Source organism: Etheostoma cragini, chromosome 24 (assembly GCF_013103735.1).
Source record: "Etheostoma cragini isolate CJK2018 chromosome 24, CSU_Ecrag_1.0, whole genome shotgun sequence".
In the NCBI taxonomy this organism is placed as follows: Eukaryota; Metazoa; Chordata; class Actinopteri; order Perciformes; family Percidae; genus Etheostoma; species Etheostoma cragini.
The window spans coordinates 670,738-686,309 of record NC_048430.1 but is presented as its reverse complement, the minus strand read 5'-3'; the positions used below and the strand labels follow the sequence as shown (position 1 = coordinate 686,309).

The window sequence follows — 15,572 nt, the reverse complement described above, 5'->3', positions numbered from 1 at the left end:
TATATATATATATATATAATATATATATGACTAAAAAGACATAAACAAGCTTTTTAAACATGGCCGTTGAAGATCTTAGACGCAAAGGATGCTGGGCTTTCTATTACATGACATACATGACGTGTTTTAGACCTGCTAAGACAAACCTAACCATGGTTTAAGAAAAACTCAAAACACATTTTAACCAGTTTTCCTGAACATCTCCAGCTTTAAGAAATGAGATAAAAGAAACAAAACAAGCTCTGGATCCCAAAAAAAAGAGCAATAACACTTAATTACCACATTATTGGCTCAATTTAGACGAACCAACAGCTAAACAGAGAGAAACAGACTATAAATCTTAAATTAAATGCAAACATTGAAACTGGTGGACACTTCCAGGTATAAAAGAAAGAGACTGCACGTTTATTTTGATCAAAATAAACTCAAATACTACGAGTCTGACTACTCTCTGGCCTGGAGAAGACTTGTTTTTCAGTATTTGGGGCCATTTATTGACTTTATTTATCTTGTTTTGTTCAATTTGAGCTTCTCTGTATCTACTATTTTATTGTACTCCTATTTCCTTTACATTGCCTTGTGTTTCTCTACTATTATGTCTTAATGTCATGTGTATCTTATGTAACACAGCTGCCTTGTTACCTTTAGTAAGAACTTCTCCCTCTCAATATATTTTCTTGCTAAAGTTCAATCATATTTGCGATTGGGTCAATGTTGCGTTGCTATGATCGTAACTGCAGAGATCTTGAAGACACATTGACATACTTTAAAAAGTATTTAAGGACAAAAAGACATCACAGTACACCATCAGTGATTTAATTGTCCAACTATATCAACGTTTTGTTCCATATATTCAGTTTTAAAAGATCCCCTGCAGCTGATTGTTCTGATTTTCACTACAATATACAGTGAACTGCTGTATATTCAACTAGGTATATGTTGTATGTACTACTGTACTGGTGTTTATAATGCATATGTGCAATATGTGCAAACTATATCTGAATTATTCTAGTTACACTACAACACTGTACAAGTACTACAAGTACAAGTAGTTCTTCCTCTGCATGGATAATGACTTTATCTGCGTCTCACATCACACAACAGGAGATCTCACACCTGCTCCAACAGAGAGAATCGCCAACAGCCGACTTCCTGAAGACAGAAATCACAACTTTTGAACACAACTGGGAGCTTGTGAGACTGAACTTCTTCCCCAAAACAGGACGGTTTACATACTAAAACTCACTCCGTTTACAACCCCGATGTATTATCCACTGTGTGGGGGAAATGGAGTTATACAGCCGTCACTTCCACAGACTTAATCTCAATACTGTTGGACCACTATGGACATGTCCATGTGTAATATCTCTGATACTTATATTCACACTGGACTATACCTGTGTTTATACTACTACTCTTGTTGCAATCCATTGTTTTAGCAACATAACCTCTTCATTTAGAGAATAGAAGAGACTTTATTGTCCACAAGGGGAAATTTGTCTTGGACACAGTGCTATATTTGTTGCTTAACAAACAACATTTAATGGAGAAAAATATTCTAAAATCAATCAACATAAAATACAAGTCAATAAAATAAAATAAACTCAAATATAAAAATAAGATCAGCAAACTTAATCTTACTTTTTAACCTAATCTTTCTTTCCTTCTACCTAACATTTTTCTTCATTGCACTGTAGCTATGTTACTCTCATACACACGGACTACTATCGTCTAGCTCTTATTTTTACCTTTAATCATCTGACTGGGAGCAACAACAATTCAACAACTCCGATTTCTATGAATCTCACATCCAGTCCGCGCATTGACAGCATTCATCCTGCAGGAACAGATCCACAGTTACAACCCTGGAATCAACATAAGGACTCACAAATCAGAGAAATCATCAGGGACCTTGCTGTACTCTATAGAAATGTAGTCTACTACTACATATACTACATATATAGATATATATAGATATATATTTATATATTTATTCTAAGCGTGCACCGCCAGCACCAGCGCGTCTAGTAACCATAGTTTCCCCATGATGTCCTTGCAAAATGTTTGAGAAGAAGACTAGCTGTCCCCCCAGAGCACGTGCGTCCCTTCCCAGCTGAGTGTGACTGAGTACCTCATCCTGGTCTTTGGCTTTCTTCTTGCTCGGGTCTGTGGACGCGGTCATCGTCAGCCCGGATCCAGGTCCAGCTCTCCCGGTAATAACATCCCAACCTGGCGGCAAGGCAATTTAGCAGGCAGCACCGGAAGGCTGGACGGAATCACCACGAGGACCACTTCCGGTTGGACTTTCAAAATAATCTGTTGTCTTCCTTGTGAAACTACCACACGAAAGTTTTCTGGGTTTTTAAAACCAATAGCTGCGGTTTAGATATAACCACCAGTTTGGTGTCTTTCTTAAAGAATTAAGATTTTATTCTCAAGAAATGAAGTTAATTGACATACATGTATCTATCTGCACATTCACAATGTTCATTACATCTTTATAACACCTGGTTGTGGTCCATGATAGGACATTTTATACATATATTTACATATTTTAAGACCAAACCCCTCCCTGAACCATTGAACGAATGAGCTTATAACCTCTTGTGTAACTCATTAAAACACGTTAAAGACAAAAAACAACCTTCAAATTATTTTGTAACTGGAGACACTTACGTTAATTCGAGATAGCCCCCTTTATTTATTTTTCTTGTCTTTTTTAGTGACTTTAAGTTGCTCTAAGGTGTCGTTTATAAGCTCAACCCGAGGACAAAGCTCTATTTTTAAAATGAATTTGTCCCATTTGTCCCTTCCTATATTCCTAATAAAGAAATATAAAATGATTGTTTCTTCGGTCTACTGTATGTTGTTGTTTCTTAGGAGAATAGCACCAGATGTGTTTTTGATTCACTCCATAGTAAGTAAGATGAAATGTTTCATATGGTGTTTTTAAAGGCTTTTATTTGTTTAATTTATCTTACATCAGGTGTCATAATATGTACACAAAATATAGTCATATCTTTCTGGCTAACTTCAAGAAATCCAGCGTCTACTTTTTGTTTTTTGCTGAACAAATAGGGCTTTCTTTCTTTCTTTCTTTCTTTCTTTCTTTCTTTCTTTCTTTCTTTCTTTCTTTACTATGTTCATAGCTGTCTGGTTCGCTGTCCGTGGTGCTGGAAACCAAATCTGCAATATCATTAACCATCGTGTTGTCCTCATGTTGTCCTATATCAATGTTCTTTTTATTCCCAAAATAACATGATTGATTCCACCCAACGCTCTTTGCCAAGTACAAATCTCTACTTTCATTAATTTTGGGGCGTCTTATTCAATTTTATAGCATTGTAAACCAAATGGAAGTGTTGTTGAAATAGTATTGAGTAAAAGTTGACATATTCCAGTCTGTGATTATCATCAACATCCATTCCTTTAATTTTAGTCTCAATAATTCCTAATTTCTGCTTTTCTAACTCAAACATTAGGCAGACCGATGGTTTCCTCCCCAGACCAGACCACGGTGGTTCTGGTTTCCCATCCATGTCCAAAGCTAACATCAACAGCTCTCTATGGTTAACAGCTGACCGGGGTTCTCAAAATGGCTGCCAGAAGTTTTTGTTTTTGAACGTCATGATAACCCCCCCCCAGCACCTGACGTAACCGATTCTTATCTCTAGATCAGCGCTACTTTGGTGCTGAGTTGGAACCCGTTTTTTTGGCCGAGAGCCAGGTTTATTTGGGTGGAAAAGCAAAGAACCGGAGCACCAGAACCGCCTTGGTGGAAAAGACACATACAGTAAAAGTACCACAGTGTCTGCAATAAGTAATGACAACAAAACTGTTGACCCGCCTTCTAGACCCCTAATGCATCTTCAGTTTGAATGTTGAGATCTTCCGATTTAAAGGGTTAAGGTTGGATAGTTATGAGTGAAAAGTCTAAGTCTTCACTGAAGACTGGAGGAAAGGCCCGAGGTCATCGAGCGGGGAGCGATGGAAGAAAATGGCGGCCGATTGAACATCTCGAGGAAATCAGAGGGGAGGAAATAAGGAGCATATGCAAGGATGGACAGAGAGATGGTGAGAGTGATGGAAGCTGTGGAGGAGGGGAATAGAAGACGGGTGGTAGTAGTGGACCAGAAGGGGAAGGAAAAGATCCCTAAAGCTTGTGTTGTTGGACTCTTTTTCCTTCTTCATCAAATATTTAACAAGTGGAATCAGAGAGCACATGGAAATAATCTATCTCTCTCTCTCTCTATCTCTCTCTCTGACCTCTGCTGGTGTTTGGAAAGTTCACCAACGTCCCCAAGGCCGTAATCTTCAGACCACAACCTAGCCGGGGCATTAGTATCCATGCATGACTTGTTCTAGCATCCATGCAAATATATGTGTGCACCAGCCTTCATGCTTTTGTCTGTCAGAGACAGAACCAGGGACACTGCAGGAGCTGCATTGAAGAAGCTGTGATTTGATTTATTGGGATAGAGTATTAAATCCTATTAATACTGTAGATTAAATCGTGTTTCTTTCATGATTTTGTGGTAGCCTACTTGTAAAACATGAATTCCTTTTGAGCGTCTAAAACAATCAAACGCAACAACCAGAGGACGTTTTCTTTCCTCGGCTGTGTCGAGAAGACACTCAAATTAACCAAAACACCCAGATGCATCATCCGCCAGCTGTTGTTTTGTTTTTTGTATTTTTAGCAAACTATGTACAGCCTGTACAAGAGACAGCAAGCAGGTAACAACATGAGACCAGACGTTTGAGATCCTCTTCCTCCTCCTCAGATCTCCGAACCCCTTGGGTTTACCTCGTGCTGCCTAATCAGGCGCTGAGTCCCACCTGGGACGCCAGGTGAGTGTAATTAACCTGCTTCCTGCACGGAAACCTGCAGGGCTCTGAGCTGGGAGCTGCTGAGGTTTGGTTGAGAAGAGTGTTTTTAGATAAGGAAGACTCCTACGTGGGTAATTGACCCAAAAGGATGTGAGGCCAAGTCCTGGTAAGAGCAGGTTAAACTCCAGAAGTACGGAGGAAAAGGGCTTCACTGCGTTATCACTTAATTACATTATGTAGCTTTAGTTGGATGTGATTGTCTGTTCCTACAGTAACTTCTTTAGATTTACTCCTTCCTTTCTTATTTATTGTCTGTGATAACCAATCAGCAGAGACGTTTGGTAATGACTTGCACACACAAGGTGTGTTCAACGCACCATTCAACGTGTTTTGTTGATGCTTTATATCAATGTTTTTAACTTTTTCTTACGTTTTTCTCCTATTTTAATGCTTTTTTTCCCATGTTTTGCACTTTGTTTTGACGTTTTCAACACTATATAACACTAACTCATTAGTTTTACAGTTATTTGGGGAATTTATGGTCAATCTATAGGAAATTATACCAAATGTTTGAGTTAGAAAAGCAGAAATTAGGAATTATTGAGACTAAAATTAAAGGAATGGATGTTGATGATAATCACAGACTGGAATATGTCAACTTTTACTCAATACTATTTCAACAACACTTCCATTTGTTTTCAAAATGCTATAAAATTGAATAAGACACCCCAAAATTATCCATCAACATGACCCCAAAGAGCTTTGTGTGGAATCAATCATGTTATTTTGGGGATTTAAAAAGAACATTAAGAAGAACAGGGAAACCACCTGCTGTTGGGGCTTAGCCGTGTTTAGGCTTTATTCCAAAGTGGTTATCCATATTTTTTACATATTTGGAGCGTATGTGTTAACAAGATGTCATCTTTAGCTACATGCAACCACCCTAGCAACTTTAATTACGTTGACATTTAACTGCAAAACTAGTGGGAAAATATCAGGTGAAGAATGATTAGTTTTCTGATTGTTTTTCTGATTATTCTAAATCAACAGGTCCTTCATGTTGGCACAAAAATGTCTGTTTTTCCTCTAGTTTCTCAAAACACAGAGAGAAAAATGCATGATTTTAATGTCTTACTGGTCAAAAAGAAAAGCCATTTATTGAGGATCAACCTGGATATAATCATAATAAAAGAAACTAAATGCTTTACTCTCCTCCTTGACTACTAATTCATATTCCAATGTGCTTTGCAGCAGAAGGGCCCGAAAACACGGATCTGTAGCAATGCTCTGAAGCTCCTCAAGGCCTAAATGTTCATTTATAGACATGCAAACAGCACAGAGACAATAATCTGTGTGGGAGTGTAATGCAGCTGGCAGAAGAAAGCATGTACCTGCAACACATGCTGATCATCTCCATGATAATACGCAGATATTCACATCAAATCAAATGCTTTCTAGACCCTGAAATGTGGTGTGTTAGGCCAGGACCCAACAACCAAAGCGGTCAGTGGACTGAAGAGCGGAAGATCCTCTACCTTGACCCAGAAAGAAAGTAGGACAGGGTTTACTGACTGACCCATTACCAGCCTGGGGCTGTGTCGGGGTCTCAGGCAGCCGAGCAGCATGAGAAAGACAAACTGCAGGGTTGTAAATTGTGCCAACGGGGTTTTATTTCCGTGTGTCGTCTCGGCCTGGAGGGACTCCTGAGTCATATTAGTTTCATAAGAGTGGGACTGTTGCAGATGTCTAACGCTGTGAATGTGGTTTAAAAGCATTGGTCGGACAAAACAAAGGATTTGAAGATGTCACTTTGAGATTTACAGGATTGAGGTGGAGACCTCTTGCTATTTTTTGACATTTTACAGACCAAACTGCTCATATATTAAGCAAGAAAACGACTCGAAGCTAAAAGATAATAAAAAATAAATTGCAGCATAAACATCATCTCTTATTTTGTTCAGTTAAACCTACATTTTGTAATGTTTTTAGTTGATTCTTAGCAAAACCAGGTGCTCTAACATGTCTAATTGCCAAATACAAAAGTATTTTCGTAAGCGTAGAATCTGCCATTTATAATCATTCAGAATACATGGGGGCGAGTTGCTCGAATGGCGGCAGCCATGTTGCCCCTCCATCTTTAAAAGGCATTAGCCAAAGAGGGACATGTACCTCCACCTTTGGCCTTTTACACTCAGTGGCACCGTGACGAATGCCAGGCGGAGATTACTCACCAGGGAAGCAAAAAAGAAATCAAACGACAACGCGGCAAAGGCAAAGCAACAAGACCAAAGTAAACATTGGAGTGGTAGGAACAGCTGCGTGTGAACAATGGAGATACTAAGAGCTAATTTTGGGCTAAAAGGTAATATTCAGTTGGTTGTTATATACAATTTTACTGCTGGTTGGGAGAAATTGTTACACAATGTAGCTTTAAGTTTTCTTTGCATCATTATGAGCTTAGAAACTCCATCATTATATCTCTTAAAAATCATCTTTTTAGCGGAAAAACAAAAGCTGGTTGAGGCGAGCATTTCCTGTCTTTCCATTGGCTAGACTGTGCACCTTGCGACCTCTGCATCGTGTGTTTAAATTTCACAGAAGCCCACTCTACAGCCCACTCTACACTGAGTCAATACACAACAACAGTGTGACACACTTGAAACCCCAGAGGATGAGCTTCTGTTTCTCAGAGGCTCCCCTCTCCCAGGAGGCAGCAGACTCTCCTGGGGCTTCATGATTTAACACAGACGTCACTCTCCTCCAGCTATGAAGAAAACTTAGCTGTTTTAAATATTCCCCCCTTACTGAGGGCCCACATGCCAAACACTCAATCAACACCCTCCATAAACACTGTAACGTCAGTGTGGTTTCTATAAATAAGAGCATGTTGACACCTCACCTCCGGGTACCTGAGCTCTGGGTCCATCACTTTGACGTCTCTCCAGTCCAAACACTGAGTTCACAGAGTGAAGCATCAAACTCAGGCAGCACCGAGACGCTCGCCCTCAAAAGTGGCCAATGTTGTCCAAAAACAACCAAATAAATGCATTCCTACTGCAGAACTACAAGTAAAAGAAAGCCTCCTCTCCTGCTCTTGATGCCAGCGTGTCTTTCTGTCTGGCTTTTCTCTTCAGGGTAAACAGACGTGTGACACACATACACATGCACACACACACAAAAACCCCTCTGTTCTGATTTTGCTTCTTAAAAAATGGTGTCATTCATACGTAAAAATCAGTCAACCTAGTTTCACATGCCGTCTGATAATATTCTTTGTATTTCCGTAGTGGGGACACTGATGCTCATTCACCCGGTTTCAGTGTTGAAAGGCAAATCAGACTGAAGTAGGTTAACAAGAAGCAGCATGCAATTAGGTTTTCTTTCTATTATACAGTTGGTATTTTAATACCTTTTGTTTGATAAGAACAACAATACAATAATCACTTCTTTGTTTGGATTAGGTCTCCACATTCACTGCAAAACAACTGCAATTGATTCACTGTCAATGTTCAGTCTTGTTTCAGTCCATTACTGGAATATTGTCTGATATTGAGGTACATACATACATATATACATACAGACATACTGTATATACATACATACATACTGTACATACATACTCAACTGCAGTGGCTGGAAATAACTCTCGATGTCAAGGATCAAACTACACCAAACACGGGGGTTTTCAGGGTCAATTCATTCCCTTTGAGAGACCAAACCCTACCCACGATACACCATAAATCTGCCATTCAAAGATCTTAACTTTGTCTTTATAAAGATTAAAAGTTGCACATTTTCTGCGATCTATAAATCATCCGCGAGCAGCAGGAGGGTTGACAGGCAGTAGGAAAAGCCCTGAGGATTCAAGCCCTCACAGCGGGAGTTCAAAGTCAACTCAGACAGATTAAAATGAAAGTGAGAGGTGCTGCCAGCGGAGACACAGTGAGCTAGAGCCCATCTGAATAAAGAGCCATTTATTGACTCACTTTGTAGTGACGCTGTGAGCAACTTGATGCTAGCTGCAGTTTAAAGTCCTGTGTAACATCCCAGTGAAATCTGGAAAACAAAGTCCCATTTACATCTGTCAGGAAGCGAAAAGTTGGTTTTCTTAAAAATGTCACACAACGTGTAATGTGGGCTTGAGGGTGAGTAGGATTAAAACAATAAAAAATAAGTGAGACAGTCTCCACATTGACTCTTCTCTAACCTTGAATAGTATCACCTGGAGGGGAGCCATGGACCAGAGTTCATTACTGATTAAGAGAAAAGCTTTTATTAGTCCGAGGCATTAGGAAGCCATTTCTTATCTCTGTTCTTTTCATTCAGGTCCACACTGGACCATCTGGGACCGACTGTGACGGTCCAGCAGTACCAATTAACCGAGCATCTGCTAGTTCTTTATAGCGTTCTCTGTACGCGCCTTTGCACTTAAACTGACAAAAACATCAGTCATTTTTTAAAGTTCAGTTTAGTTAGCACCCATATGTCATTTGTCCCTGTATATCTGATTGCTTTGCTCATTTAGGCCTACAGCTGGCAGAAGGCATCATATCATGTTGATTTTAGGTTATATAGACCAAATAAAGCCACCTGCTGTTTCCAATGGTGAATACCAACTGCCAATAGTGCTTATTAATTACATAACATGTCATTTAGTTGACGCTTTTAACCAACGCGACTTACAGTTGCTCTATAAATCAGAGGTTGCATTCCTCTGGAGCAACTAGGGGTTAACCCTTGTGTGGTATTCGGGTCAAATTGACCCATTTCAACTTTTTACAAGAAGAAAAATGCTACAAGTTACATTTTTTCTACCTGAAAATCAAAAAAATTCCTGACTCAATTCATAAAATTATTCTGGATATGACCGCTGATGTTCTTTCAATAGTGGATTTTTAACATGACTTATAACCTTATGACAAAACTCCACTTTACCATTTTTAATTGTGTTCTAGTAGAGACTAATTGCATTCCCAAAAAATATACTGTGTTTTCTCAAATGTTTGAAAATTAGATAAAGACAATATTTGTTAACACATTATTAAGTAAAATTTAATTTCAGAATAATTGTTCACCCTTTTTTTGCTTTTTCCGACATTTTTGACACTTTTTCAGTGTTGCGGGTGCTTTTTTTAAATGTTTTTTTCCAAAGTTATTTGATGTTTTTGAATGTTGACACTTCCAGGGCTTATTTTGAAAACTGAAAATTGATCAAATTTGACCCGAGGACAATATGAGGGTTAAGAGTCTTGCTCAGAGACACATTGGTCGATATATAAAATATATAATATATAATAAAACAGACTAAGGAGTATATTAAAACTCTCTTGTTAAAAGTAAAATCTGTGTGGCCTGTGTGTGCGGGGATGTGAGCCTCTGGGATGATGCCTTCAGGGGCACTGACCTTGGTTTGGGAAACTGTGTTTCAGTGCCGTCTAACCTGAGATGATTCCTCAGGAGTCACACGGTGACTCACTGACCCAAAAATAAAATCACATAAAAGTGAACACCAGCATGAGCAACAAGGACACGTAAGAAAAGCAACTGCTGCGTGTGTTTGGACGTGCGGGTTACTGTGATGGATGGAGGTGGATGGAAGGCTGTCGCTCTAAAATGAGAAGCTCTATCTTCTAGTTCAGTGGTTCTCAAACTTTTTGAGTTGCGACCCCCCAGAATAATGAAATTGGTGTTTGCAACCCCCCCCACCCCCCTTTGACAACGCCAGAGACCTGCTAACCGCTGTAAACAGCTGTTTCTACACGCCTCCCCCTGTGCATTTGGAGCTAGTTTTTGTAAATGCTCTGATTAGTAAACAAATGCTTTACTTTTAGTTTCGGTTTTAGCAGCTAGCACCTAGCCTGGGCCAATGTGCTCCAGGCTCTGTGGATGTGGTATGAACCCACCTTCAGACCCCTCTGAACCCACACCTTCTCTGTATTTCAGGACCTCCTGATTTAGAACTGTAGCTCTGAATAGACTACCTGGAATACAACAGACTTACACAGTAATGTAAAAGCCATTCCCCAGTGTAGAATATAATATTTTACTTAATTTCTGCCCGACTTTCTGGTGACCCGCAGAAATTCTCTTGTGACCCCCTTGGGGGTCCCGACCCCCAGGTTGAGAACCACTGTTCTAGTTGTAAGTGCACGGTTGCCTGGTGGAAGGTAACAAAGTACGTTAACACTCGGAGGTCAAAGGGCATTTTTACAGATCTTAAATTCAGATTTTAAGAGTATTTGCATGTAACCTGATGCCCATGTTTTCATGTTTCATATCAAAATGTTCACAACAAACTCAGCTTTCTTTGACGTGACGTTCCAGAGAAATGTATTAAAAAGAGATTATTTAGCCCTAAAGCAAAAATATTTCTCTTTTGAAAACATATGCACTCAATCGAAATGAGTTTCCTTGAGTCTCGGGTTCACAAAAGACGCGTAGTATAGGAATAAAATGGGAAATATCTAAAATGAAATTTTGTAATATTGCTTTTTGAGTAGGAATGTTGGCAAACATCGCCTGGACTCAGCGTGGGTCTCTGGTCCCGAGGGGGTTAACTCGAGTACTTTACACTCAAGTACAGTTTTAAGGTACTCATACTTTACCCGAGTATTTCTATTTTCTGCCACTTCATATTTTGGATGTAGATGTTTTGCAAAACAAATGAATAATAATAATGTGTTATAGTTTAACTGACCAGGTAGTTGATAAAAAATTCACCCCACCTTGAACAGCTGCAACATAGTGATGTTTTTCACAGTTATAAGTCTATTATATAATCATTCTATATGGGCAATTCTTCATTAACAGGTATAGCATATGATATTTAATAAGTATTTCTACTTTTAATACTTGATTCGAATACTTTTTACTTTAAATGCACGACCTACCAGGGTATTTCTGAGGACTAGCCTTGTGTAGCACTGCTCTCTACTGACAAAATGTAGACTTGCATTCATTCATATACTACTGTATGCATCTGATTTTACATAAATGCAGTTACTTTGTCCATCAGGGGCCCAAACAGCTGGATATACGCAACACTCATCACACACACAATATCAACTCAAATGATTAGAGCTAGGTGGATATTTAAATTATAAGAGTTATCTATTTGGCAGAATATGATCTGTAATGTCTTATGTTATTGAATAAATTCATGTTGTAATCTAATAAAAGGCAATTAGACATGTATTGATTAAGTGTATGTTTAATGAGTCAATAGTGTTCATTTCAACAGAGGATATTTGCCTTTTTCCTGTGAAAAAATGGCATTTCTTTCCTCTGGACCAGATCATTAGTAAAACTATCCATGGTGTCGCCTTGTAATGTGTATCTCAGACTGACAAGCCTTCCCACCCACACACCCCAACATATAAATACAGAAACCTTCAGCAGTACAGACTGGGTGTAACATGTTATGCTCTTTGTGTTTCAATGCCCAGATCACCATAGAAACAAGAGCCACATACATGTGAGCCTCAGTTAATCTACCTGTAGGCCTAGTTCAGTTAACAAATGTTATTTTGAGGTGGCAACATGACACCCAAAAGCGATTGCGTATGAAATGCAAGTCCAGACGATATTATTTTGTATTATTTTAGGATTCTTTATTGCATTATTATTATTAGTGCTAATTAGCGGGAGGAAACCGGAGCACCCGGAGTGAACCCATAGTTAAAATTCAGAATAAACCCTTGGACAAAGGTCCGAACCTGGCTGGGAGGCATCAGTGCTACCCACTGAGCCTCCATGGGGTCCTGAGAAAGGGAAACAGGGGAAGAATAGAAGAGACTTAAATGGAGGGAGAGAATAAAAGAGCGTAAGGGAATGTCGGAGGTAAAAGTAGTGACGTGAGGAGGCGGGACGGGGTGGAAATTAAGGACGCCAGACCATATTCTTTCTTGTGGACTGCTTGATTGCATCTGGGATTGGCGGGAGCTTGGAGATGGACGGGAGCTTGGAGATGGACGGGAGCTTGGACGTGGACGGGAGCTCGGAGGTGGACGGGAGCTTGGAGATGGACGGGAGCTTGGAGGTGGACGGGAGCTTGGACGTGGACGGGAGCTCGGAGGTGGACGGGAGCTTGGAGGTGGACGGGAGCTTGGAGATGGACGGGAGCTCGGAGATGGACGGGAAATCGGAGATGGACAGGAGCTTGGACGTGGACAGGAGCTCGGAGATGGACGGGAGCTCGGAGGTGGACGGGAGCTCGGAGATGGACAGGAGCTTGGAGGTGGACGGGAGCTTGGAGATGGACGGGAGCTCGGAGATGGACAGGAGCTTGGAGGTGGACGGGAGCTCGGAGATGGACAGGAGCTTGGAGGTGGACGGGAGCTTGGAGGTGGACGGGACCTTAAGGAGGCACTTGGACCCCTCTACACTTAAAGGGGAGGCAAACCCTCCTCTGGGTGAAGCCAAGGTGTTCTGGTGAGCTGCGTTGGGAATAGGAGGCAGATGGTCGTCCGTCCCCAGGGTGACCTTACTGGGCTTTTTATTTCTAAATTTTAGTTTCCTACATTCCTCAAACAAAGGGAGGTTCTCTGCAGCGTCATGAAGGTCATTGTCAATATGTTGCTGGCGTTTTTTCTCCTTCACAGCAAACTCTTCTGCCTTCTTAGCCTCAAAACGTTTCTCCCTCTTGAGCTCCTCAAGGACGGCACGTTTTTCCGCTGCCACAGCAACGTTGTAGTTATCCACTTGTATTTTCTCTTCTCTGATCTTCTTGGCCTTGACTTTTTCCTTCGCTAGGAACAACCTGTTAGCCTCGCTGTGAGCGTGAATCCAGTCCGCATCGCTCTGCCGCTCTGCCTTCACTTTCTCTTCGTTCTCCCGGATCTTGTTCTCTCTGTGGGCAGCGATAGACCGAATCATAGCAGCGCTCTTCTCCTCTTCCTCCTTCTGCTGCTTTGCTCGTTCAGCCTCTCTACGTGCCAGATCTTTGGCATGCCTCTGCTCCTCCCTCAGAGCCATGGTGGCCGCCTTCTCCTCCTGCAAGGCCTTCAGCTTCTCACCAGCAACCTGCTTAGGTGTCTGCAAATCACGGAAACGTCGGACCCCTTCAGCTTTTCTTTCCAATTGCTGTCTTTCCATGTCGAGCTGATCTTGTTTGGCTTTCTGCTCTTCTGTCCTAAGTGACTGCACCTCTCTCATTATGTTGAGGTTTCTTCGGGACATATCCTCCAGCTGGCTTTGTAAATGGGTTTTTTTTAACCCAACTTTTTTTTCTGCCTCCTCTCTTACAGCCTTTGCATGTTGGTCATCAAGGCTACGGAGATATTCGGCATGTTTCACTTCCTGCAGTCTCTCTTCCTGTCTGAGCAGCTCCTTTTCTTTCATTTGCTCCATTTGATTTTCTGCTGTTGTGCGATTTTGAAGCTTCTTCTGAAGGCGTCTTTCCTGCTCCAGTCTCAGATCTTCTTCCAGATTAGACTTCCTTATCTCCGCGTGCTTCCTCTCTTCGTCTTTAGCAATTTCTTCTTGTCGTCTCTTCAGTTCCATCAGTATCTTATTCTCGTTATCCAGACATTTCCGAAAGACTACACTGTTGAATTTTCCACCTTTGGCACGCTGGTCAGCTTTGTTTAACGCCTGCATTTTTTGCCAGGTCGAGAGGAGTGTGTCCTCTTCACTGACATTAGATGTTGGAGTTATTGTTTCATTCTGCCTGGTGTACATCTTGTCTTCTTTGGGCTGATTGTTAACAGAAGTAATCCTGATCCGTCGGGCTTTAGACTTAATGGTCACTTTTGCCGTCGCAATGTCTAACTATCCTTTGTCCCGCCGTGTGTAAGGTCTGACTGTACCAGTGCCTGTAAAAGTATTTGTGGAGTTGAGATATGAGTCTGCTTATACTTATACTATCAGGCAGCTGGTGACATCATCACATTCATCATACGCTTTGATCTTTTACCTTTTTGATTTTACTTCTGTGACATCACCACATTCTATGCACTCTTCTATTGTTGTTTTTTTCAATTGTAAACTTTATTGACAAATATTTTTTGTTATACAACCTGTGATCCCAGCTTAAAAAATGTGAAATCATAAAAAAAAAAAAAAAATGTAAGTTCAATAACATGAATATATCCAAAATGTACCTTAACCCTCTGAGGCGCGTCCAAACGATCTTTGAGCAAACTCTTACTCAAAAATCCATATTTCAAAATTTCATTACACTAATTTAGTATTTTTATCATATAGCCTATATAACCTTTCAAATGCCACATGCACGAGTTTACCACTGTATTTCTATGACACACACATTCATAATCAAGGAATATTCCTCTAAAAACATTAAAAGTATAGGAAAACTGACTGCAAAATGAGTGGTTTTACTTTTGACGATTTAGGAAAAGCTTGCTATTCTACCAACACTGCCGGTGAGCTCTGGGGGGGTTGTGCCGCTGCTACCGGGTCTGGACCTCTCCGTGTCCCGCCGGAGATCAGATCAGGTCGAGGTCGGCAGCGTGTCTTTCTAGCGATGTTTCCACGCAGGCCGAGCCCCACTGACGGCGGTCCGTCTGCGGCTGCAGGACCTGGAGCTCACCGCCAGTGTTTCAGTTGGACTGTTAAAAAGTGTTGAGATAATTAAAAAGGTATTCACAGTATTTCAGTATTTAATAATAATAATAATAATAATACATTTTATTTAAAGACACCTATCTTGGCACTCAAGGACGCCGCACAGGGAATTCATAAATTAAGAACAGCAAAACAAATACTATACAACAGCAAAACAA

At 40.6% G+C, this 15,572-nt stretch overlaps 1 protein-coding gene across 4 annotated transcripts in view; it reads right to left on the bottom strand.

Annotated features, from left to right (window-relative positions):
• LOC117939440 (inactive dipeptidyl peptidase 10-like) overlaps window positions 1-15,572 on the bottom strand; it is a 54,714-nt gene that overhangs the window by 31,629 nt on the left and 7,513 nt on the right. The window contains exon 1 of one of the 4 annotated variants that reach the window (XM_034864789.1): window positions 7,730-7,943. The exons of 2 other annotated variants lie outside the window; for them this stretch is intronic. In XM_034864789.1, the coding sequence (XP_034720680.1) occupies window positions 7,730-7,756 (27 nt within the window). In that variant the 5' untranslated portion in view covers window positions 7,757-7,943. Of the gene's footprint in view, window positions 1-2,131; window positions 2,267-7,729; window positions 7,944-15,572 lie in introns of those variants that run through there. One more of the 4 variants, XM_034864788.1, reaches the window with a different exon arrangement.